The 26311-nt window shown below is 51.3% G+C and overlaps 2 protein-coding genes across 2 annotated transcripts; both read left to right on the forward strand.

Moving 5' to 3' along the window:
* Positions 1 to 2436: 2436 nt before the first annotated feature.
* AADAC (arylacetamide deacetylase) lies at positions 2437 to 8578 on the forward strand. The gene is made up of 5 exons (XM_062499285.1): positions 2437 to 2574; positions 5895 to 6117; positions 6332 to 6401; positions 6735 to 6906; positions 7970 to 8578. The coding sequence occupies exons 1-5, from the start codon at positions 2437 to 2439 to the stop codon at positions 8576 to 8578; spliced, it is 1212 nt and encodes a 403-aa protein (XP_062355269.1).
* Positions 8579 to 12095: 3517 nt separating this feature from the next.
* SUCNR1 (succinate receptor 1) lies at positions 12096 to 14760 on the forward strand. Its single transcript, XM_062499379.1, has 4 exons — positions 12096 to 12157; positions 12425 to 12545; positions 13077 to 13136; positions 13810 to 14760. Exons 1-4 carry the CDS (start codon positions 12096 to 12098, stop codon positions 14758 to 14760), a joined length of 1194 nt encoding a protein of 397 aa, XP_062355363.1.
* Positions 14761 to 26311: the final 11551 nt, after the last annotated feature.

Raw genomic sequence — 26311 nt, forward strand, 5'->3', positions numbered from 1 at the left:
TATACTGGTGTAAGCTTGTAAGCCTGGATTGCTGTTACAAACCAGGTGTAAGGTTATAAACTCGTGCATTTCTCCTTTCCAAACTACAGTTTGAAAACAGTCTGATGTTGTAACATTTATTTTTTGCTGGGCTGACTTGCTGGGGTGGCAGGTCAGCGCCTGAGTCTGTGCCACTCTCCCCATGGCTGAACACGATGCAGTGACAATGATGCAGGCAATTCTAGCTCTTGTCTATGCCATGGGGCACAGGGGTGTAGGGAATGCTGCATCTGAGCAGGGTGACATGCTGGGTGCTCTTCTCCCCATTGCAGTTTTAACCCTGGCTTTAGGCTGCTTAACCTGGCATTATTTTTTTTCTGAAACATCAGTAGCTTGGACTACATGAAAATGCAGGGCATGCTGCATGGCTCTGGGTACACTGTGTACAGGAAAAGCAGCAAGATGAGGTTCCATCCTTATATAACTACAGGATGCTTTGGATTGGGTGGTGTCTTAAAATCCACTAGAGCAGGTGCTCCAAGCGCCATCCAACCTTATTTAATGAAATAAATAAGGAGGAAAAGGACTAACCCAAATGTTTGTTTGCTTTAGAAAGCTGTGAGTGGTGGGGGAGCAGGTGATGCACAGCAAGCCAGGGCTGGGTGCTGCCGCAGGCTCTGGACAGTGGTGGCAGTGCAGGGTCTGGTGCTGGGGTGAGGCACGAAGGGTCATCACTGCAGGGGATTGATCTGGATTTTAACATCCACGTGTTTCAATTGGCACCTCATGCCCTGTCTGAGACAGGTCTTGCGCTGTCCCAGCTGGTCCTTTTGGCTGAAAGGACTCTACTAAAATTGGCACATGGGCATTTCCACATTGCAGCTGAGGCTGTACTGTTCCTTTGGGTAAATCACTTTATGATTTCCTTTATCTGGGAGTGCTGTGAGTTCAGGGAGGTTGCTGGAGTGGCTCACTGGAGGGCAGGGGAATGGCTCTAGCACCAGATGAGACCTTGGTCTTTCAAGGTTAAGCACTGTGAGCTCCTGCCTAAGCCAAGGGTGACCTCAGAGCAGGAGCAGAGCAGAGCCCAGGCTGTGGCTGCACAGCCACGCTTCCATCTGGAGACCAGCATGGAAGGAGAGTGGGAAACCTTCCTTAAATGCAGCCAAATAAAATACCAGTTTTGTAGTGGTTCCAGGTATGGCCTCATCTTCCTCCATGCTGCTTTCCCGTGCCAGAGCTGTCCTGGGAGCTCCTGTAGCTCCTGGGGAGGGACAGGGAAGGAGAGGGCATTGTCCTGCATTCCCCATCACTCAGCTGTGCCTTATCTTCCCATGCCACCTGAAATGTGGCTTCTTTACCTATGTTTTACCTGTCAAACCCTGAAAAAACACCTGAGCTGTGCAAAAGAGGAGATGGGAGTGCTGGTCTGTGCTCAGCCCTGCATGTTCATGTGTCACTGTGCTGGGACCAGGGCCAGCCCACCCTCACCTGTGTCAGGATGGGCTCACCAGCACCTGGCACTGGTGTCTAGGGCACCTGGAGTGGCCATGGAGCTGTGTTCTCTCTTGGTTTTGTTGGAGCAGGGTCTAGAACATCAGGCTTTCACTGGCTACTGTGCTGCAGAAGTACTGAGGAGAGAGAGTACAGATGGATTTTTAAAATACTTGAATAGTTTGTTGGTGCCCAGAACTTAAAGACATGTCTGAAAGTTTGGCTAAGGGCCAATCTTCATCCGTTTTTGGGCTGGTGGCACATGGTTCAGCTTCCAGCTTTCTGTGGTGTTTCCTGTTCTGCTCCTCCAAAAGCCTGAGAGAGCATGAGGCTGTGCTGGTTTGCTGTCGCTAGAACTTTAGTGAAAGAAATCTCCGAAATTTTAATCTGAAAAAACAAAACCCCTGTATCCCAGGCTCTGTTTGAGCTGCAGCTCAGTGCCCCACGATACCAGACACTGCACTGGGGTGTCCCCATACAGGACCCAGGATACCCCACATTGCACTGGGGTGTCCCCATACAGGACCCAGGATACCCCACACTGCACTGGGGTGTCCCGTGGCACCACCACCATCCCCCACTCCACTCCATGTCCCTGGGTGTGGGGATGGGACGGGCAGGGACAGGCAGGGATGAGCAGTGGGGTTCGGTGTGGGGCTGGCAGTAGGGCTTGGTGCAGGGTTCAGTTCAGGTCTGGCATTGGGGTTCAGTTTGGGGTTCAGTGTGGGATTTTGTTCAGGGCTGGCAATGGAGCTCCTGCCGACAGCTGCACGCCCTGCTGGGGAAACCTGTTGTTTTGGAAGCTGCACAGTGGAGTAACCTCTGCCCCGGGTGATAGGACAAGAAATCACCTCCTGGCCGGGACCCAAGCAAAACACGGGATTAACTTTGCCCTGTGCTGGCTTGCGGCTGTTGGGAGGTGCTGAGAGCTGCTCCCACCAGCACAGAGCAGAGCCTGCAAGGATGGGGGCCAGACTGCTCTGCCTGTGCCTCCTCGCAGCCCTCCTCGGCTACTACATCTACAGCCCGCTCCCCGAGGACCTGGCCCAGCCCTGGACTGTGATGCTCGCCTCGGCTGCCTTGAGAGCCCTGGGGCACCTGGTGAGGTGGTGGGGGCTGGGAGGGCAGAGCTGTGGGGCAGGGGGGTTCTCGTGGTCCCGGGGCTCACGGCAGTGCTGGGATGCAGGGGTGCAGGTGATGCGTAGGTACAGTGCTGCATGCACTGAAGGACAGGAGTAGCTGAAAGGAAGCGCTGAACTGACTGTGACTGTGATATCAAGAAATGTAGATAAGAGCTGATCTTGCAGCCTTGAGAAAAGGCCACTGAGAGTAATGAACAAAATGTGGCATGTGTGGATGGACAAGCACAGACAGGCTTCTCTTGCTCTCCAGCCCTGTGCAGCTAAAGCACGGCTGCTTGAATCACTCCTGGTTCCTGTGTACCCAGCTCCCTCTCACTGCTGGGTGTCAGGGGAGGGAAGTCAGAGCAGCTCTCGCATTCTAGTGATTTTTGTGTTTTCATGGAAATCCGCTGACAGAATAAGCCTGAAAGCCACAGAAAACATCTCTGTGTGAGACGGCCCTTGTTGGCAAGGGAGTTCCTTTCCAGGGCTTTCCAGTCTGCAGGAGGAGGGAGGATGAGGAGCTTTCTGATGTGTGTCAGGGACTCCTGTTTTGATTTCGGGGCTTGAGGTGGTGGAAGATGGCAGTGGTGAGAAAGGAAGAAACTGTAGCCTTTAGTGTTGGTGTGCTGCCTCGCTGCTTCCCCTCCTAAATCCCCGGCTGGAGGGAGCCTGCCAGGAGGGCGGGCACGGGCAGGTCCTTGCCCAGGCACGCCTGGAGCCTGCTCGGGCTCGCTGTCACCTCGGTCACCTCAGCACGGCCCTGCCGGCAGCAGGAGCATCCTCTCTGCACCAGGATCGTGTGTTTTCCCTGCAAGATGCAGCTGTGTCCGTGGTGCCTGTTGTCCTGCCTGCCCGGGAGCAGCTGGGCTGTGGGCATTTTGTACCTGGGCTCTCATCTCCTGTGGAACCATAATCCCAAGGGATGGAAACAGCCACAGCCTCCCCGGAGCTGCACTTAGTGTAAATTAGATTTAGGTGGCTCTAAACTGTCCTAAATATATCCTGAATGGCCATCCAGTTACAGGGCAGGGACTTGTGGTCACTTAGGGTAGGGCTGTGTTTGCAGAGGGGACCCTGTTTTGGCCTGGACTCCCTGATTTTTGACGTGAACAAAGGGAACAAAGCCACCCTCGAGCGCTCCTGAGCAGGAGAATCCTCTCGGAGCTCCCAAAAGGGTGTGCCAAGAACACCGTGGCATGGCACATCTCCGTCCCCTCCATTGTGCCAGGTCCTGGGGAGCTCCCAGCTCAGCAGCCCTGCTGGGTGTGCTGAGCCCCTGGGTGCTCCCCTCTCTGCAGCAGGGATGTGGGAATGCCTCCCTTGCCTGTTGATGTTCGTGTGCTGTGCCCATGTGCTGCCAAGCTGGGAACAGCCTCGGAGAACAAACCTGACACTTGCCGTGGTGTTTGGGCCCAAAACCCTTCAGGTATTTCAGGAAGTGCCCCATGCCCTTGGTCTGAAACACCTGAAGAAAATACAAAACACAGCACGATGTTTTGGCTGTCATTGTGTGACCTCACCCCAAAGCTCCCTCCTCTGAAACCGAGGCTCGGGTCCTTCCCAGCCCCACTCTGCCCGTGCTGTTCTGATGGGGAGCATCCCCCGAGGGTTCCTTATCCCAGCTGCTGCCCCTCTGGAAACCTGAGCTGCTGGAAGCTGTGTGGGCACAGCCCCTGCCCAGGCACAGCCAGGCTCCCTCCCCCTCCAGAGCTTTTGGGGGTCTGTCCTTGCTGTAGTGCTCCTCTGTGCTAGAGGGAGGAAGGGACAGGGGAAAATGCTTTCCAAAGCACAAGGATCCCAAAGCCCAAAGTGGCTGCCTTTCCTGGTGCTCCATTACACCCAATAATCTCACACTGGGACAGTGAGGGATTTTAAATTGAGGGCAACATTTCTTTTTATTGATAATGGCCTGGAAACCACAGGCAGCAGCCCAGTGGTTTTCCACAATGTAAATGGTCCAGATGTGGATAACACAGCTCTGAGAGCGCTGGGAATCCTTGGTGCTGGGGCTCAGGGAATTCCTCCCACCATGGGGCTTTCACAAGCTCATTGGAATCACAGCAGGACTCACTTTGACTGAGATATTTGTTTTCTCAAGATGTTAATCCTTGGAGTGGGGAAAGCAAAAACTGAGAAATGTTTATGTAAACTGTGTCAGTGTTGTGGTTAAAACGGCAGCTCTGGCACGTGTATGTGTGTTTGTTTTCATGGAGCTGATGGCAAGGACCTGTGTTTCCTTTTGCAGTGTGCCAGGGCCTGCCCACTCATCTCCATCCCGATTCCAATGCACTGGGATTGGCAGGGCTCCTCCTGGCATCACCCGCTCCAAGCGTTCAGAGAGAGGTGACTCAAAAACGTGGTGACAATCACTGCCAAAGGCTGCCAGCAAGGCCTGAGCTGTGTGCTATTTCAGCTCCTGAAAAAGAAGGTTATATCATGGAATCCCAGAATCCCAGACTGGTTTGGATTGGAAAAGATATTAAATTTAAGCTCATTCCACCCTCCTGCCAAGGTCAGGGACACCTTCCACTAGAACAGGTTGCTCAAAACCTCATTATATGTAGAAGATGATTAAACAGTTGCTTTAAAGACAACTTGAAGGAAAAAATGCACCAACCAGGGTCATGACTACACATGGTCACAGTCTGAAGGCCAGAGGTTACACCTGGCAGCAGGTATCAGTCACACTGGGGAGGGTTTCCCATTCTTCCTGGAGACAACAAAGTATCTCTTGCAAGCCGAACTTCAAACAGCTTCTGCATCAGGCTTGGCTGTTTTCTTCCTTTTAAAACTCAAACCTGTTTTGAATTTCATCTGTTTTCACCTTCAGATAGCATGTAAGAACTTGGCTTTATCTCTTACTGTTTCAACTGTGATGTGGTGAGGCTGGGGTGGGAAGAGGGTCATGTTCCACTGCTGGGGTGGTGGTGGAGGAGCTGTGGGGCTGGTGCCAGAGGCTGTGGGTGGCTCTCTGTGGCACGATGCCCGTGCTGGTGGGTCACTGAGCTGGACACTGGGCTGTGGAGGTAACCCACATAACACGAGTGTGAGTGTGGCACAAAGCTGCAGCCCTGGTTCTGGGCTGGCTGTGGCCCTGCTGGGCAGCTGGTGGCAGTGTGGGCTGTGTCACAGAGCGTTTGGTGACTGCCAAGTTCAGGTGGATGCATTCTGGCCTGTTATACTGACTGCTACAGCAACTTCACACGTTTGTACCGAGCATCAGTGGCTTCATGGGAATTTAATCTGAGAGTAAACGTGGCTGCACTTGAAGGAGTTTCCCATTGTCCTGTGCTTTAGTCCGAGGCAGCTGATATGCTGGGGCTCATGCACTACATGGAGGTCTTGAGGCTGTTCACAGCTGTCGAGCTCGTCGCTCCCACGTCCGATGAAAACGTCACCGTGACAGCCACAGAGTTCAACAGCGTCCCTGTCCGCCTGTACCTGCCCAGGAGGGCACCTGGCGGGCTCAGGAGGGCCATGGTCTACTTCCACGGAGGGGGGTGGTGCCTGGGAGATGCAGGTGAGCTCTGCTGCATCCCACAGTGGGTCTGGGACAAAGATCTCACCTGTCCTTTTGTTCTGTGGGAGTTGCCACAGGGAAGGGCAGGGGACTGGTGTGTCACCAGTTAAAGGCAGGGGGAGGTTTGGGAAGTCAGCTGGAAGCTGCTGCTGGGAGGAACAGGCAGTTCTGTGTGTGTGTGTCCATCCTCACACGCCCTGGGCTCTCGTTTCAGGCATGCACGGCTACGACCACATGGCACGGCGCATTTCAAACGAGCTAAATGCTGTCGTGGTGTCAGTCAAGTAAGAGATATTCTCCTTCCATGTGCCATGGGGGTTTGGAGTACATTAATCTGTTTAAATTAATCTGATTTTTCAGTGTTTCTGCATTTGGTCACATGCTTTCCTGCTGACTTATAAGCATTTGTGACAGAGGCTGCCAGGGTGAAAGTGGAGAGTTGTGGTCGGGGGCTATTTTGGCTTTATGAAGATGGGTGGGTAATAAAGCAGATCCTCTGGGACAGACAGTTCACACTTTCCTGGGCACAGGAATAAACCTCCCCCAGCAGGGAGATGCAGGCAAGCCCTTCTCTTTATTAACAGCAGGTACTAACACACTTCTCGTGCCTCTGCCAGCTACAGGCTGGCCCCTCCTCACCATTTCCCTGTCCAGTTTGAAGATGTGTACTCGGTGACCAAGTTCTTCCTCCAGAGCGAGGTCCTGTCCCAGCACGGGGTGGACCCTGCTCGGGTCTGTGTGGCTGGGGACAGTGCTGGGGGCAACCTGGCTGCAGCCGTGGCACAACAGGTACGATCAAAATGGTCTGCAAGCTCTAAATCAGTGTTTTTGTAGTTTCACCACCACTAAAAGAAGCTCATCTCACAGCACACGCTGCTCTCGGGGTCTGTGCGCACAGGATGTCACAAGGTTCTGGGGACCAGGCAAGAGGCTGTGCCTCAGTGGCATCGGAGGAGCTTTAGTGCCACTCACACTTCTGTCCCCTAAAATAGGCTCTCTGCCCTCCAGCTGGGGCATACATCACTCTAACATTAACATCACATTGAGTGGTTTAGGCATGATGTTTGAAAAGAGAAATTTTATTTCATGGCGCATAAAGATCTAAATAGCAGGGAAAACAAGCAAACAAAAAAGCCCTCACTAAATGCTGCAGTGTCTGATCATATGGTTTGGTGCCTTTTGCACTTCTTTAGCTTTATTGAATAAAGTCAGCACGATGTTGTTGCTCTCTTGAGAAGTTGTTTGGGCTGTAATGGAACACTGGGAATGGTGGCACATTTGCTGCAGATGCAGAAGACAGAAAGTTAGGGAGAAAATGGAAAATTTATTAGTGAAGAGGGGAGAAGGTTGACATATAAGAAATGTCAATGTTCAGTTCATCACATTTATTTGTTACATCTCTAAAGTGCACAGAATTGCAATTGCTTGAGTTGTAACATCTCAGGGTTAAAGACCAAACAGATGAACACGCTCTTAATTATGTGAAATCATAGGGAGACCCAGAAACCTGAAAGTTTCATGATGTAAGAATAGAAATTTTCTGTAGCTATAGAAAATCTGTCAATATTTCAGAAAGCACCAAAATTTTAAAGAGAGTGTTTCCCAAAAATAATAATCTTTCAATATAAGAAAAAAAAATTATATTTGATGTTTGATAATTTTTATTATAGCATGTTGTTTCAGATGACCTGCCTATTGATTCAGAATTTCTTTATCCTGGTTTTACTGATAATCTTATTTTGCTCATGTTGCAAAATGCAACGTCTTCATTCTTTCGCTCAGACGTTCTGCCAGCGTGGGAGAATCGACACCTTTACTGATTCTTTGCAATGGTTTCTGGTTTTTCCTACAGCTGTTGGAGGACCCTGAAGTGAAAACCAAGCTGAAAGCCCAAGTTCTGATCTACCCTGCTCTGCAGGCACTGGACCTGAACCTGCCCTCGTACCAGGATAACGCCCACAAGCCGATCCTGCCGCGCTCGCTCATGGTCAGGTTCTGGAGCGAGTACTTCAGCTCGGACCCCGCTCTCAGGGAGGCCATGGCCTCCAACAGCCACGTGCCGCCCGAGGCCGGCCAGCTGTGGCACTTTGTCAACTGGAGCCTCTGGCTGCCCGAGGACATGAGGAAGGATCACAGGCCCGGCGGCCCCGGCCTGGGAGGCGCGGAGCTGGCCCGGCGCTACCCGGGGCTGCTGGACCCGCGGGCGTCCCCGCTGCTGGCCAGCGAGGCCCGGCTGCGCCGCCTGCCCCCGGCCCTCGTGCTGACCTGCGAGCACGACGTGCTGCGGGACGACGGCGCCATGTACGCGGCCCGGCTCCGCGCCGCCGGCGTGCCCGTCACGCACCACCACGCCAAGGACGCCTTCCACGGCGCCGTGACCTTCCTGGCCGGGCCGCTGGAGCTGGCCCTGGGCCACCGCCTGCTCCGCACCTGCCTGGACTGGCTGCAGGAGAACCTGTGAGCGGAACGGAGAACCCGTGGGGCTCTGCTGGCCGCCCTCGGGTGTGCTGGGCCGTGCGAGCCGTGCACATTTGGGCAGTGATTGCCATCTCCCTTGTAATTCCCGCGGTGCTGGGGCTGGAGCGCTTCCCATGTTCTCTGGCAGGAAATCGGGCTGATCCTAACCCACCGTTCCTCCAGTGCTGCCATCTGAACCTCAGACCTGCCGGCGCTGCCCTGGGGCTCCTCTTCTGGCCCTGCAGCCTCGGGGATTTGGGTTTCGTCTCTGCTGCTGCTTCTTTCTTCCTATCGCAACATCTTCAGACCGGCGCGTGTGCCGAAGGGACGGGGCGCTGTGGGCACACGGGACGTGCTCCGTGGCTGCTTTTTCCTGTCCCCTTTGGCTCCCTGGGATGTGGCAGCAGGGCCCTATTGCCCTGCTGAGGTGATGGGGTGAACGCGAGCACCGGGAGGCTGGGGCAGCTGGAAGGAGCTGCCCATGGCAGGCTGGGCTGGGCCGACTGTTCCTGCCCTGCACAGCCTGAGAGGAGCACTTGGAAACCCACTGTGATGGCTAAAAATTATGCAAGTGCTTTAGGCTTTGTTTGTTTGGGGGTTTTATTTATTTGGAAGTTTTGGTGTTTTTTTGTGTTATCAGGGCTTTTTTTAAAGCATGTGTCTTACTCCTACTTCCTTTCCTTAATCCTTGAACTGGCAGGAAATAGTGAACCAAACCAGCACTGGATATTCACTGGAAAAAGGAAGCTCCCATGTCCCAGCCTTACGATAACACTGCTGCATGGTCTGTGCTCTACTTATATGTTAAGTCATGTACTGGGTGTTCTAATTGTCCTTAAAAATGTTTATCGGATTTCACATATGATTTCTTAAAAGTAGAATTTGCTTAGTTGCTTTATAGGGTTGAAAAAGAAACATAGTTCAGCTGGCTGTGTGGAACAAATAACCTCTGTGTAAATGTTTTATGTGCTAAATATAAACCCTCAAACTTTTGACTGAACCATGAATGCAAGGGTAGGCTGTTGGTTTAAGCAAATCAAACACTGGGCAGGCACTTCATGTATCCTGCTTTTCTTTTGCATAAAAGGTACTGAATCCTCAATAATTCTGGGTTATTTTCCCCAAGTGTGTGCAGCCTGCTCAGATGGAATGTGTGCAGGATGGTTGCTGCTTTCCATCTTCATTAAGCTGAATGTAAACATTAAACCTGTTTTTGATTCCAGTGCAATGTGTTTTGTCTCCCGGGTGTCCCGTTCATGGGAAGCAGTGGCAGGGGTGGCCGCTGCAGCAGCCCCAGGTCTCAGCTCTGCTCCCACTGCTGATGTGCTGGGGGTGCTGCTTGGCCTGGGGCTGTCCAGCAGGCAAGCAGCAGTGGTTGAGCAGGGCTCTCTTTGCACCTTTGCACACCCTCTGGGTGCACATCTGTGCTCAGTTCCAGTGTTTTGGAGTTACTGCTCGGGTCTCCCTGCAGCACTGCCAGCACATCCCAGCCCTCACCCACAGCCTGGGCTCCTGTCTGCTGCAGAGGCAGCTCCACTGCAGTTTTATTCCTCCTGCATTTGGAACTCATTAGCAGCCTCCTAGTGTTCCTGAAGAAGCTGGGCTTTGGATATTGCTCAGTAATGCCTTTGGTCTGATTTTCTATACAGTTTTAGGGTTATGTCCCAGGAGTGCTCCCTGGGATGGGCATTTCTGGGTTGTAAATGCAAATGGAATGAGCCCAGCTGGGATTTCCAGGAAGACAACCTTGCCTAAGAGACTGCTTGGGGAGGATGGTTGTGTTTTTGATTTGGAGGGGACGTGCTGTGACTCAGACTGGCTTTGGTCGTTCTCCTGTCCTGCAGCCTGGGGATGTCGCTGATAGAGCAGCACTGAGCTGCAGGGCTGGCTCAGCTGGCTTTGCTCCCTTCAGGGCTGCTGGGGGTGCCTCTGCCAGCCCAGCTGCAGCAAACCTGGGCCATCCTCCCCATCCACACTGCCACCAATATTGTGTTTCCTCCATCTTGTCAGGGACACTGAATGCCTGCCTGTAGGGCAGGAGAAAAATTTATGTTCTAAGAGAACCAATGCCAGCCAAAATATTTCCAACCTTCCCTTGTGTGTTTTTATAGGACTCTCTTGGGACCAGAAGTAAATGGCTTCTAAGCACCAGCACCTAAATATGGACTCATGATTGATTGATTGAGCTGTATGTTTTTGTTTAGGTTCCTAAAATAGACTTTTGGGATTGGAAATGCCTGGTGAGGCACAAAAAGAGACAGTGAAAGCTGCACTATTGATGCTGTTGGCAAGAGAGGCTGGAACTGCAGTAAACAACCCATTTATCCACACCAAAAAACGAGACAAACCACTACAAGGCAAGGCTTTGGTATGTCTCCAAAAGCCTTCCCTTGAAGGGAGGATGGGATTTGGTGGTTGATTGTCAAGGACAAAGCTTAGCCTCACCATGGTGGGGCTCACAATCCTGTTTGGATCCAGCACTCCAAGGATGCCACCTTGGGTCTCCTACCACAGGGTGCAGTGGTGGGTGTATGCAGAGAACAGGGTTCATGCTTGCCAGTGAGTCAAGGAGCAAACAAATCTTCCTGAAAGTATCCCCACCAGTCCGGGCTTCCCCATTACCCATTCCTTAAGACTCCTTAACTTTTTGATGAAGTACTACACTGGTAAAAAAAGAAAAACACACACACACAACCCAAAGCCACCACCAAGTCTCAAACCCCAGAACCTGGCAATACTTTTGAGTTTCTGGTGTTGGAAGCGTTGGTTGAGTTGTTCCTGGTCTGCTCAGCCAGGCCCCAACTCTGCCATCACAGGTGACCCCACCAAGCTCTTGGGTTTCCTTCTGGTTCCTCAGACCAACCTCGGCTGGAGCCCAGGGTGGAGCTTGCCCAGCAGGGGCCAGCAGGACTCCAGCCTGCTGTGCCAGGAGCTGCCAGGCACCGAACACTCCAGAACCACAGAGTCTGCTGTGGGACCCCCAGCTCAGGTGTTCTTATGGGAAGGGCTGCTGGAAGGCAGTGGAATTACAGCTGCCAGCATGTGTGACTGGGATAGCCTCAAAATAACTAAGGGTTAGAAAACCGCTTAGAAGTACAATTCACTGATGCAAAAGTCACAGAGCTGTAAAGCAGGGACCAATCTAAACCTCCTGAAATGACACTAAGGAGCAGTACTTGCTCCCTCACCAGTTTTCTGAGGAGTTACTGCAGCAGGAAGGAAGAAATGCTCCACTTGTTCAGCCCTATTTATCCTTCAGTGCAACAGCAGCTGCCTGAATGAACAACATATTTAAAAGTTGGTAAATGAAAAGCCAGTGTTGGTTATTAGCCATGGGGGAAATTTTAAATCAGCTTCTGTAATGCCTAAATATGAGCTGATTTATTGGCCTTGTCCACAGAGAAAAGCTACAATAGCTTTCTATATATATCAATAGAGTTAATATTTGCTAATTGTGAGGTACATCACAATAAAGGGAAGGGGGGGAAGGTAGAGAAGCTGTGGCTGCCCCATACCTGAGGATGTTCAAGGCCAGGTTGAACGGGGCTTCAGGCAGCCTGGTCCAGTGGAAGCGTCCCTACCCGTGACAGAGAGGATGGAATTAGCCACTGCGGGGTTTGCTCAATCTGCATTAGCAGCATGCATTATATTTTTTGCCAGTAATTTATGTGGCAAGGCTGAGTAAAGCAGCGAGCTTTGGCGTGGTGCTGTGCCGCTGTGTGAAATCCAAGTGCTCCCCTTCCCAGGGCTCTGCCCTCCCTCCCGCAGGTCTCAGGGCTGGGAGCAGAGGGTGCCCGGCCGCTTTCCCGGTGGGCTCTGTGGAGGGGAAGTGTTGTTTGCATCTGGGCAGCTCAGGCAAGCAGATCCCGCCTTCGCCTTGCCTCATTCATGACCGAATCCTGCGCGCAGGCGGCGGCAGCACCGGGATCCCGCGGCTCTGCTGGCACCTGCAGCTCCGCAGCCCGGCCATGGTAAGGGCTCCAGGGCTGCCCAGCCTCTCCTGCTCCTCTGCCAGCCCCTTCTGACGGGCTTCTAACTGCTTTACCTTCTTACCCTGAAACCTACCCCTCAGCCTCTTCCTAACGCTCAACTAATGTATCTGTCCATGCCGAACTTTGAATTATTATTGCTGTTCCAGGTGCTAATGTCCGTGCTGTGCTTTCTAGATTTAGAATCTCAGTAAGGTGCCGAGTTTCTCCTTGACAGCTGAGCAGGAAGGGCTTGGCAGGTGCAGCAGGTGAGCTCTGAGCACAGCGAGATCTCTCCATAGCAGTTGTGTCTCCTGGGGGCACAGAGTAAGTGTAGAGACTTGATGGGAATAGATTTATGAAGTTTTTGTTCTGCCTCGTGATCTCCCTGCGAAATGAAGTACAGTGCTTTGAGGGCAGAGACCTGTGAACAAGTTCTTGACACCAAAACACCTTTGGAAATGCTTAACCTTAGCTTGAGTTCAGTTTTGATCTCTATCCCAGTTTCTGGCATTTGGTTTCTCTGCTTTCCAGTTGTTTGCTGACACTTTATCCAAGGCTCTCACCAAAAGCTGTGTCCTGCGACAGGGGCAGGTGGCTTGGCTGAGGAGGGAGAGGAGTAAACACTTGAGATCCTGCTCTGTTTCCTTGCCTGTCGCTGAAAGCATTTTTGTAGCCAGCCTTTAGAAAGCAAGCAAGCTCATGAGTGATGCAGCTTTGAAGAAAGCTCTGGCAGAAGGCACAGGAGATGTGCCAGTTACCAGCACAGCACACGAAGTGCTCGATTAAGGGCTGGGTTAATTTAACCAACATCTCTCCTGACTCCCTAATGAGTTCTGAGCAGTGCTGCCATCCCTCAGCAGCCTTGTCAGCAAAACCCTGATGAGGGAGGACCCACGGGACTGGCATTGGGTAACAGGGGCAGATGACTCCACGAGGTGCTGACAGGGCACCCACGGGCTGGTTTCACCTTCCTGGCCCCTGGCACGTTTTGTCTGAGCCCTTCATTCAGGTGATGCTCCCACTTCGAGTTCCTCACACAGGTCTCTGCTCAGGCGAGTTTTCATCTTGCTCTGTAACTCTGAGCAGTGTTTGCATGTACCAATCCCATGTCTGAGAGACATTGTTTGAGGTCACATATCTACTTACCCTGTAGGTTGGAAGGAAACTGCAGGCTGCATTCACTGATTACAACAATGATATAACTAACTGTGCAATGATCTTTTACTTGGGTTTGGTGTTTATTTTTTCCCTTTTGATTATCCAGGCTGTGAACGAGACCAGTGACTGCTTTCTGACGAACAGAGTACTAGAAAAGTACTATCTCTCCACCATGTACAGCCTGGAGTTCATTTTAGGTGCCATTGGAAATGCCATTGTGGTGTTTGGCTATATTTTCTGCCTGAAAAAATGGAAAAGCGGCAACATCTACCTGTTCAATTTGTCCATATCGGATTTGTTATTTCTGTGTACTCTGCCAATACTGGTGAACAGCTACTCCCAAGATCAGTGGGCAAAGGAGGGCATCCTGTGCCACAGCAACAGATTCCTGCTGCACGCCAACCTGTACAGCAGCATCCTCTTCCTCACAGCCATCAGCGTTGACCGGTACATGCTCATAAAACACCCCTTCAGGGACCACATCCTGCAGAAAAGGAAAACAGCTGCCATGGTGTCTGTTGCCATATGGATTGGGGTGATCCTGGAGCTGCTGCCACTGCTGCATTTCCTGGAGCCTCTAACACCCACCAATAATTACAAGTGTCTCGATTACGCGAGCTCCGGAGACCCTGTGACAAACCTCATCTACAGCATGTTCCTGACTGTCTTCGGCTTCCTCATCCCTCTCCTCACCATGTGCTGCTTCTACGTGAAGATGGTTCGTTTTCTTAAAAACAGGAGGGAGCAAATCAGCTCTGCCCTGACCCTGGAGAAGCCCCTCAGCCTGGTGATCCTCACCGTGGTGATCTTCTCCCTGCTCTTCACTCCCTACCACATCATGCGCAACGTCCGGCTCGCGTCCCGAATTCCAGCCTTGAACGTCTCTGAGTGCACGCAGGGAATCATCAGCACCATTTACGTCATCACCAGACCCTTTGCTTTTCTAAACAGTGCCATTAATCCTGTTTTTTATTTCCTGATGGGTGACCACTTCAGAGAGATGCTGATGGCCAAAACAAGACAGCTCTTGGGCAGGCTGACAAGCACCGGGAAGTGAAGGAGTAACCAGACCCCCGTAGTGGGAGAGGTCTGGGAGGAAACTCTCTAAGGGCAAGCATTCAGCAATGTGCCAGGTTTTTTTAGATAACTTTATTTATGCCCTAGAATAGGTATGAGCTTATTGTGTTCCTCTAAAAGCACTTGTTACCTTATTGTGTGGGAGACTTCTGCTGAGCTGCCTCCAGCACACCAGGAGGGATGCTCTGCTGGCTCCCAGCAGGACCCTGCTCTGGACTGGGATACCCACAGCCATTAACACTGCAAACAAAAGGCCATCAAGTCAGCTCTTGCAGGAAAAACACACTGCTCTCAGACTGCTGCTTTGTGAGCCATAACGTGAGCCTGGGCTGGGACAAAATGTGCCTTCATACGTCACCAGGACAGCCAGGCATGCTCATATGGGCACCCACGGCCACTTACCAGGGGATGGAGTTACCTGTTTTCAATAGAACTGTCTCTAAGTGCCCATGGAATCTATAGCCTGAAGCAGATTTAGACCTCAGAGTTCAAACTTCATTAGCAGTTCTGCTAATGAACCAGGAGCTAATGAGGAGCCAGTCCCTGCCTGATCCCTGCAGGATCAATCAGCAGCACAAGTTACTCTCCCATGGACTGAGCTGACTTCAAACAGACAGGGGAAAGATCGATGGAGCAATGAGCTCATTGAGCTTGGGCTGGCCCAGGGCTGCTGGGAGGGAGGGTGGGCAGTGTGTGGGCAGCCCCCTGCCCTGCCTGCACTCCTGCAAGCACTGAGGGGCCCCAGCCCTGCCCCAGGACTCACCCAGCTCCTCCTGGGCTCTATCTCTGATGTGTCATCACCTGCAATGTGCTTCACCCTTCTGGTGGCACCAGCCCCCGGATAATAAACGGCTTAAAAAACTAGAAAAACTCTCATCTGTGTTGTATTACTTGATTTAGGGATCTCTGGAGTATCCATGAAACCTCAGCACCTGCCTTGGTCCATGTGCCGTGGTCCTGTGCCTTGGCACAGCCCTGTCACAGTGTTACCACAGCGGGGTCTGGCTCCCAGCCCCACACAGCTCAGCACTTCTGTGCCTGCCAGGGAGCTGACCCTGTGCTCCTCACAGAAATGTGGAAGGAACTTACTGGCTTTGGGCTTTTTAGCACAGAAACAGCCATGCAGAAGCTCAAGGTGCTTTATCAATTGTGATTTCCTCCCTGAGGCTGAATTTGCTGGAAGAGGAGGCACTGCCACCCCAACAGCATCCAGCTCTCACTGCCCTGGTCTTGCCTGGGTCCTTCTCCACTGTCTTGCCCAACGAGTCCAGCCCAAGCCCCGAGCACGCTGGGTGCCACTGCCCTTTCCAGAGAGGAGTCTGTACAGAATGTGGCATCCCCTGCCCATGTGTTGATGGCCAGGAGCTGATTTCTCTTTGCAAACAATGTGTAGTGACAGTTTTTATGGATTAATATGCTCAATTATTTGTTTTGCTGTGTCCACTGAAGTGAGCAGGGTCATCTACTCCTTCTAAGTGGCTGAGTCACTGAGGGTTGCTGCCTGGGTACTCACTGGCATGGCATTTACCCACGGGTAATCATCAGCCTCAAATGTGTGCTTTTCGTGTCAATATATACCATGGATCCATCAGCAGAGAGGTGCAAAGGCAGAACCAGTGCCTGTGTCCTGGGGTCCCAGTGCTGGACAGAGCTGCCAACATTCTGTCACTTGCTTTCACCACAGTGCTGCTGATTATGCCCCAGCACTGCCTGGTCACTGCAGCCTCTCTTCAGCTGGGGAGCTCCAGACAGAGCCCACGCACCTCAAAGGGACTCAAAGACCTGCTGGGCTCTGGTCCTTCCCTCTTCTGAGACAGCCCTGCTCTGTAACTTTGATTTAGTGGCAATCTCTAAAGTCTCCGTGACTTCCATTTCCCTAAATTAATGAGTGAAACTTCTGATCATTACACAGTTTACTGTGATGCTGCTGGTCTTGCAATTAAAAATGTGATAAAAAGAGAATAAAAACCACTATGTTCAAGCTTCACATAGATGATCCTGTCTGCTTAATTCTACCTGGTTCACCTGAGCTGGGCTAAGCAGGGTTAAAGTGGGTGCAGGTGTGGGTGCAGGTTCTCCCCAGGCAGGGCCACTCTTGTGCTGCAGGCAGCAGCATCACCACAGCTGGACATGGCCTTTGGCTCTAATTCAGAGAGGGTTTTTTTGTTTCATTTTGTTTTGTCTTCCCTTATTTTGGGTGTGGACAGAAAATGCCTCCAGAACAGGAATTCAGCTGTGAGTCAGCCTGAAAACAGTCCAAGTATGTTTTAGTGGCAGTAAGTGACCTAAAAATATCTGTTCTTGGGAAGAGTGGAGAGGGCAGGGTGAGGGGCTGGGGGCTGCCCTGGGCTCTGCTCCCACTGTCCCAGGCAGACACAGGGCAAGGCTTTGTGCTGCTTCCAGCCCCCTCTCCAGGTGTGAGCTGCAGGAACCTGGATTTGGAGGGAATTCACAACCAGCTCCACGCCCATGAGAAAACGCACGGATCTATTTCTTACTCATTCCATACCCAACCAAACCCCAGCTCCTCTGCAGCTTGGAACGTGTGAAATGTCCTACAATGTTCTTCCTGACATTTAGAGGGAATTTCCTGGGTTTGCCTTTGTTCCCATCACCTTTTGGCTGCCACTGCCCAGGCAGTGCTGCTCTGGGGTCAGGTGCCTCTGCTCGCTGCCCCAGCTCCCTGCAGTGCTCTGTGCCATAGCAGCTCCTGCTCTGCATTACATTAATAATGATTTATAAGAACATGTCCCCAGCTGCTGTGGGTTCAGGGCTGTGCAGAGTGAGGGGTGCCTGCCTGGCCAGCCCTGGACCCTGGGATGAGCTGACACCCTCTGCGTGGATTCCAGCAGCGTGTCCTGACTGTGGCACTGCCACATTGGAAGGTTTAGCTGCTCACGTTGACAGTAATGAAGATACTAATTCAGCTGACTTCTGCTTGGTTTCAATTTGGTTTTCACTTTCTAAAAATACTTAAGCTTAAAATAGTCTTCCTGGAGTCCAGGAGGAAGTTCCCCTTCTGGGCAGCCTGTACACCAGCCCAGCGAGGTGTGGTCACCTCAGCAGCCTCCGAGGGCTCTGGGCAGCAGCCCAGGTGTGCAGCAGCACTCATGGAAACATTTACAGCTTTACCTGCTTATTCAAAGCAGCTTCTGGACCAGCAGCATCAGGGTCTGACCTGAGCACACAAACACCTGGGGGCAGAGCACTGCAGGGATCTGACGTCAGGGAAAGGTGCTTGCAAGATTCATCTTCCTTTCAGTTTTCTGTGTCTTATCGAGATTTTGACCCACTTAAGTGAAGTGGAACATTTAAGTTCTGCTTTGTTCATTCTTGCACTCTTGCCTCACTTCCTGACACAGCCACATAAGAGTCACAGGATGGAAGGTCTCACAAATAACAGTCCAGATGAAATAATTAAATTATTTGATAAATGAAACAATCCAGCAGCTTGCCTGCTGCCTTTTGGAATAAATCCTGTGCTCTGGGCTGCTCCAAGGCTTGCTCTTAGGAATTGTTTTTCCTTCCCAGACACCTGCTCTGTCTTGTGAATGCTGTTCAGGGGCAGACACAGCCCACTTGCTGCTGGCCCGATTTCTTCTTTCTGCTGGGAAAGGTGGGGACTAAGCTGGGCACAGCCCAGCTTTCCAAACACCCTGGGGGAAATCCTGAGGGAGCTCCTGTTATCCCAGGCAGGCAGTGATGCAGTGCTGGGCAGGGAGTGCCCACTGCCCAGGTAAGGGGCCGTGCTGCTGAGCCAGAGCAGGAAATGGATGCCAGCTGCCCCAGGAGCTCCATCAGACAGGATGTGGGGCCCAGAGGGTTAAAAAGGAACCCTGGTGCTGCTTCCCTGCCTGCACAAGGACCCTGTGCTCCCTGGGTGCTGTGCTGGGTGTGCCACAGGTGCACCAGGAAGGAGCAAGCCGAACAGGTAAGAATAAGGTGACAGTTCTCAGAGGTCTCTTCAATAGCTAAATAAGTTACAGCAGAAAATATGACTGCTGAATGTGGCACTTCCTGGGGAAGCCTGGCTGAGTGATCTGCTGGGGAGAGCTGTGTGTGCTCTGCGGTGCTGGGCTGCGGTGGGACAGTCAGATGGAATCAGGAGCTGCTGTACAGAAACGAAGTGACCCAGTTTGGTTTATCTGGCAGAGGAAATGTGTGCTCGGTGTGTTCAGAGTTCGTGCAGCAGCACGAGGGGAATGCTTTGTGCTAAGGCAGGAGGAGGTGAAGTGTGGCACGGGGAAGCAGGGCCCGTGGCTCCTGCAGGTGTAGTTACTGAGAGGCAGTGTGCCAGGGTCTCATCCTGAGAGCTGGTTCCGAGTGAAACTGCTCAGAAACATCCCCGGTGAAGGGAAGCACAGGGAGCAGCTGTGAGCCAAGGCAGCAGCCTGGAGCTGCCCCCTGGGCTCTAGGGACACCCAGCCACAGGGACACTCACATTTCTGTCTCCAGCTGACCTGGCAAACCCCTTGGGATGTGTGAATCATTCCAGTGGGCTCCCCCCCTCCTTGGAACCATAGCTTTGAAGTAGTTTGGATTTTCTCTTTTTTTTTTCTTTAAACAGTTCCAGTGTCTCCTTTCCCCTGCCCAGCCTATGGAGAGTCTCAGAACAAACCTGACATTACCTGCTGGACCTTGGGCTGCTCACTCAACTTTGTGATTGACCAACTCCTGACACTCAAGGGGTTTTCCATTCTCCTGAAGAAATGCAGCTCCTGGGATGCCTGGTTGTGCTCCCCTGGCAGGTTTACCAGAGGAAATCCTCCTCCTGCAGGAGCACAATGGCTGGGGGCTCTCCAGTGTGAGCGGCAGCCAGGGAAAACAAACATCATCCTGTTAGATCACATTTCTACAGAGGCCTGAATTTAAAAACCTCATGTATGAGGTTCAGTCGCCATGATTTTATATCTAGCAATATATTTTTGACAGGAGAGGAAGTAGTTTATCATCCTAATGTTTATTTTTCTTTATGGTGTATGGGATATTCTAGTTTCTTTGTATTTCAACCCAATATTTTTGCAGGGAATGCCTTAGCTATTTAGTGCCCTAAGACATGCTGGCTTCTCTGAGATTTGTGTCTATGTTCTGCCACAGAGAAATAAGCTTTCCCTGCTCTGGGAGCAAATTACTTTCAGAGCAAATTACTTTTTTCTTTCAGGGTGTTTTTTCTTATTTCCTTTTAACGTGCATTCTTGTGCATTTCAGGGCAATCGTTACAAAATGGTGGTGATTCATGCTGCTCATTTTGCTTCACGTAGACAAGTGTCACAGGATGCTTTAGAAGGCTTGATTTCCATAAAAGCCCTTTGAATTCAGGGTTTGGTTGTGTTTCAGGAGGAGCGTTGTGACCCCTGGTGCGTGTCCCAGCCTCATCCCTGCCTTCCCTCAGGACCAGGGCACATCCTTCATTCTCATCCTCATCCTGTGCCTGGAGCTCGAGCTGATGAGCAGATGCTCTCTCCTCTGCTTTAATTTGTGTTATTTCCTAGAAGGATTTCTGTAGTAACCTCAAAGGATCCCCAGATGACTTTTCCTGTTCCAATCAGAGATTAATTCAGTCTTTGTTTCCTCCTGCCTGCAACACCTTTGGGCAGAGTGTTTGGTATAACTTGGCAAGGGAAGAAATAACATCAGAATTGACCTTGTACCAAAATAAATAGAGAGGAATTAATGTTTAGTTAGAATTATCCTGTTCTCATTAACAGTTCCTCTGCTTACTGTGACATACAAGATTCCAGGGGGTTTGGTCTGACTTTTGCTATATTTTCCAGACCTGCTGCCTATGTGAGGAACAATAAGCCTGCTTACTTCCAAAAATGTTTTTCAGACCATTCTGTGCAACACCCAGTATTGCTTTACACAGATAAAGATAAAAATAAACAGAGGTAAATGATTCCTCTTAGCTACTTTATTCCTTTATTGAATTATACCAGAGAAATCAGGTTTTCTTAAAGCTGCTGCCTATTACTGCAGTGATTCAGCCTGTTGTACTCATAGCACTGAATGTAAGCTTCTCCAACAGTATTTCTTAGCATGACAACCTTGATTTGGATTCCTTGGGCTCCTGAAATCTTATTTTAAAGCAGATTTCTGCTTCATGCCTGTAACATACAGACTGTAAATCTGTTTCATGGACTCACTGTCTAGATATGCCACATCTCATTTATTTTTCTCTCCTTTTGCAATAGTATCTTTCATATTTTTCTTTATATCCCCTTCAAAAGCACAAGGGACTAAGCATGCCTTTTTCACTGAGTAGTTACTTGCAATCTGATTTTTATGACATGTAGCCATAGTCACTACTTAATTAGAAAGAGTACAACTTTAAATACCAAGTTTGAGAATCCAGCTGGTGTTTACAGATGAGGTGATCATTAACCTGTCTCTGGGGATATCACCCTACTTCCCAGTATGCCCATTGCACCAGCTGGTCTGTACTGGGCAAGCACTGCTCTGGTCTTCTGTCCGTGGTACGGCAAGTTGTGGAAGGGCTGTGCCCCACTGGAACAGGGCCAGGAGCCTGGGCACTGGCAACAGGATGGATGTTCTGTGCACAGTTGTGCCCTGGAAAAGCAGACCACGGCGGTTGTTGGTTTGTGTCACAGTGAAGCAGGGGGTGTGTTCTGTCTGCCCTCTGTCTGTCTGTGGGGTCTGTGCTGGTCACTGTGCTTTGGTCAACTGGAGGTCCATTGTCCTGTTTGCACTTCTTGAGCAATGTGTGATTATAGAAGAAAACCCTGAAATTGTCTTTATTGACACGGCCTTGATGAGAGCAAGATAGAAACAGCACTCTTGTCATCTTCCTATACTTTTGTTCTGATTATTTTTTTTTGGGCATGACAGGATGGGGCTGGTGCATCCAGATGAGGATGTCAGCCAGAGAAGTCGCTCCAGGGAAGTATTGTGGTCTCTCACGTGCTGTGAACACAATCCCCTCCCCAAAACACTTTATCTGTGCTGGATAATCCCTCAGGCTGGGAGAACACGTGCTATGAAATATTAGTTTGGAGGGTGTCACAGCAGATGATGTGTCTGAAAGTAGGTCTCAGCCAGACCCGTGTGAAATAGCAGTGTCTTCTGAAGAAATTGGGGACTGTGGTTTCCTGAAGAGACAGAAAGATGGATTGATTGGAGGGTTTGCAAGGCTGGAGGAAACATTTAGGCATCCCTTCAATAAAGTGACAAAAGGGCAAAGCCCTCTCGCAGCCAGGGACGTTCACAGGAGGGTCTCGGCTGTCCCGCAGCGCCCGAGCATCCCCGGAGCCGCCCTGCGCGGGGATGGCAGAGCCCGTCCTCTCGCAGAGCAGCCCCGCGACTCCAGCACATCCCAGCGCCCTCCCTGGAGCAGGGGACCCGCAGAGCCGCTCAGCGGCTCCGGGCCAGGCTGTGCCCGGCTCAGGGCACGTCCTGCCGCCGGTCTGGTCCGAGCGTTTGTGCCTCGGCACCGGAGCTGCCAACCCCTCGTGCTCCGGCACTGCAGGGACCGCGCTTTGCTGGGCGAGAAGCAGCGCTGGGCACGGGCAGGGACCGGCGGGGTCCCCTCCCTCGGGAGGAATGCAGGATCACAGAAGACCGGAGCAGCGTTTCCCTCCTGGCGCTCTCGGACTCGGCTTTGCCGGAGCTGCTGCGAGGCTGACGCTGGCTCCGGTGTGCAAGTGTGCATCGGGGGCTGCCAGAGGCGGTCCGGCTGGAGCTGGGCACTGCTGGGGCCAGTGCTTGCTAAAACGTGGAAAAATAGAGCATCCTTGTATTCGGCTGAAAATACGGGGGTCGCTAAGTTATGTCTACCTCGCTCCTTATGCTGCAATATTTCAGTGTATGTGCAGGCCAAGTAGCAGCAACCCTCTGTGGTCACACAGAAATGAAACCAGGCTTTGAAATGTAATTTTGATGGCGTTCCTCGGCAGGAGGGGACTGTTCTCCCCGTCACTGCCTGCCGGTCAGTGGCGATGCTGCAGCTGGGCTGGGTTATGCAGTGTGGGGCTGGATGAAAGGCTGTGCATTGTTGTTGTCCTTTAGAAACGCCTCACTGTCTGAAGTTGCTGTGCTCTGTGCGAAGGCAGACTCACCTTGTGCTTCCACTTGTGCCCCTTGGCTGTTTCACAGCAGAATACTTTTAAATGTGGCTGTCTTGGATGGCAGGTGCACAAATTCTCTAGAAGCAAAAGGGATACTTTGGTCAAACTCCCCAGCTTTCACCAGAGCAGCATTTCCTGCTCAGCAGCAGCCGTTCTTTGAGTGAAATACTGAGAATAATTAAGTAGTTGGCTGTGTTTTTCCATGAAGAATATCTTTGTTTCTAAACGAGGCTGTGAACTATTAATGCTTCTGTCATTTAGGGAGCAGACAAAGACCCCCACGACCCCCCCAGCTGGGCAGCTGAGATTTGAAATAGTAGAGTTGGAGATTGGATCAAAATGCCTGAAGTCCTGGCTGTACAAGACACTTGGAGGTGATGCCTGTGTGCTGAGGGTGTCAGGAGACGTGGGTCCAGCACCCACCTGCACCCCCATCCTGGGATGGGAACACTCTCCTCCGGGAGAGCTGCTGGCTCTCAGAATTTCTCATTTCTCTCATTCACCCAGAATGTGCTTCAGCATCACAGGCACCGCTCCACTGACGAGTTTCAGAGCCAGGGGAGCCTCACCCAGAGATACGTGAGAGAAATGAGGAACGTTTCCAGGAGTTAATGTGTAATTTGGCTGCATAGGTGCAGCAGGAATGTGCCATTGCTCTGGATGCCCAGGGAGGCTGTGAAAGGCAGGGAAGGAGGGGATTTCCACTGGCTCTTTGCCAGGCACTGGGATGATAACATGTAGGCTTGAAAAAGGAAATTAAGTCCTAGGCCTGTAAATCTGCAAACTTCTTAAAACTCTTTTATTTTATACCTGCATACAATTAGTTTTTAAAAAAAAAAGATTAAGAAAAGGTAAAGAATACAGTAGGAATACCTTTAGTAAAATCATTTGTTTGGGATACAGCTTTTGAAAAGGAAAAAATGCCAAACAAAGCAAGTAAGCATCTGTTGTTTTATCTGGTGCACTTTGCATTTACATATGAATTTCACTTTTGGGAATTACATGTTTATTTTTTGAGCCAACCTCCTCCTCCCTTATGGCAGGACTCAAACAATCCTGTGGGATGGAGCTCAGGGATGTTGAGATGCTCCCATTCCTGCCCAGTGCTAGCCAGGCCGGTGTGCCCATGGCACAGGTCTGCCTTGGTTGCATAATTCCTCATTGGAAATACAAAACCTGCCTAACAACACAAGAAGGTACAACAGGGCCAGTTTATTATTATTTCACACTGGGGTTTAATATAAAAGCATGAGGATCCTGCTCCTGGTTCCCATATCAGGGAAGAGACCTTTGTTTCCAATCTAGATCTGTTTGACACGATATCCAGCAGGAAGGCAAAGCTGTTATCTCCAAAGCTGGGATGAAAATGAGGAGCAAAGACTCTTTATCTCCTAATGAGGGAGAGATGAGATTATCCATATGTTTCCCACACTTCCTCTGATTCAGATAATCTTTTACAGATTAACCAGAGGCTCCTCATTCTTTGCAAACAAAACAAAATGCTTCCGCCCCTGAAAAATTTTACAGTCACTATTTTTCAAAATAAAGATGTGATCAAAATTTGGAAAAATAATAAGGATGGAGTTGGGTGACTGGTCAGACATAATGATAAAGAATTAAAGCTACTGAAATATTGGGAACAGAAACCCCTCAGCAACACCATGACATGGGCTGGCCTTGCTGCCATTCTGAAAGAACTCATTATTTTAATAATTGCAGCCTAAGAAAAACCTCAGGCTTTGGACTCTTCAGGAATAATAACAAAAAAAGGAAAAAAGCTGGGCAGTGCTATTGTCTGTCACACCACCACTGCTCACCCGGTGCAGGCTGGGGCTGATGACAAATTTTAGCTCAATTCAGAGCAAACACCACGAACCCAACCATGGCCTGAGTAATAATGTGCCAACAAGTGCTCTGTGATAAGGATTTAGTGAGCAGTTTTACCCATTCATCAGAGCATGAAGACTCCCCCTGCTGCATGTCTGACACCACGGGGAAGGTGGATGGGCCCTGCTCTGTTTGCAGCCCGGGTGATCATGTCAGATTAAACAGGGTTTGCTAGCACACGGCACCCAGCAGTGCCACAGCCGTTTCAAGAGAAAGGAGAAATCCTGTCATTTCAGCCATGATTTTCAGACAGACCAGGGCTCCTCTCCATGGAGGCCTTGAGGATGTTGGGTTTCTCCACAGACAGCTGACACCCATGGCAAATTTTATCTGTTTTATCTCTCTGGGTGTAATTTCTGTGCACCTTGCACTCTCATCAGGGGTTTTACTGTGACCAGGTTGCAAAACCTCTGGAAAACCCAGAGTATGGACTTGGGTGCCTGTGCTGTGCTTGGAAAAAGGCTTCAGGATGGGAAGAGAGCCCTAGTGCAGAGTATCTCTATCCCTGCTAATGTGCACACAATTCTGTAATAGGAATGGATATTTCACAGGTTCCAAATCCTAGTAAAATCAAATCAGTGTATCATTTATTCTCTGCAATTGATTTTGTTATTTATTAGTGACTGAAATCAGGACTTAGGATGTGTCTTTCTCACCACAGGGCAGTTCTTGCAGCAGCCTCAGAGAGGAGGCTCTGCTGCCAGTGCTGGTCTGTGCCAGGCTGGGGCTGGCTGATACCACGAGCCAGGCTCAGGGACTCACGGGAAGCTGCTCCCTCAACTCCTGCAGTAGCCCTAGGGTGGGATGGTGAATCCAGCAGCGCTCTGCTGCAGGGCAGGAGCAGAGGAGGGGTCACCAGTGGAGGAGCAGCAGCAAGAAATGACAGGAAATCCTGTGCATGGCTGTGCTGGCTGCAGCGTCCCTCAGCAGCACTTCCAGGCTGCTCAGCTGTGTGCTGCACCTCCAGCTTCACCTGCAGCACATCCTGAGCTCAGGCACTGCAGGGTCGAGTCCTGGAGAGTCGGCTCTGCTCATGGCAAGGGGGCTGTGTGTATGAGCCCTCCTGCTCCAGCTGCAGGGCACAGCTGGCACGGCCGAGCAGAGCCACACAGCGTTTCCACCGCAGCAGTGCCCACGCTGGGGCTCTTGGCTGCTGCCCACACACCCCTGGCCCGGGGCCATGCCACCACGGACGCTGCCAGGCAGGAGCCACTGCACAGGTTTACCAAAGCTGGCAAGGCCGGTGAAGATGGGCCACCACGGCGCTTTCCCCGTGGGCTGAGCGAGAGACATTTCCAGCTGGCTCTAAGTGCAGCAGATCTTTGGGCAGAAGGGCTGGAGGCTAGCTTTGGAAGCCTGGAGATGGTGGTAACCCCAGCAGAAATAACATAAAAGGGCCTGAAAGGCCCTGGCTGGCAAGGCCAGCCATGCCATGGGTGCCGGTGGCGGTGTGCTGGCCAGGAGCCGTTATCTGTGGTTTGCAGCAGGAAGGAGTCCCGGGGCACCGCCCCAGCCATTGCCCCATTTCCAGGGACCGCAGGCCACGGCCCATGTCAGTGGCCC

Source organism: Cinclus cinclus, chromosome 10 (assembly GCF_963662255.1).
Source record: "Cinclus cinclus chromosome 10, bCinCin1.1, whole genome shotgun sequence".
In the NCBI taxonomy this organism is placed as follows: domain Eukaryota; kingdom Metazoa; phylum Chordata; class Aves; order Passeriformes; family Cinclidae; genus Cinclus; species Cinclus cinclus.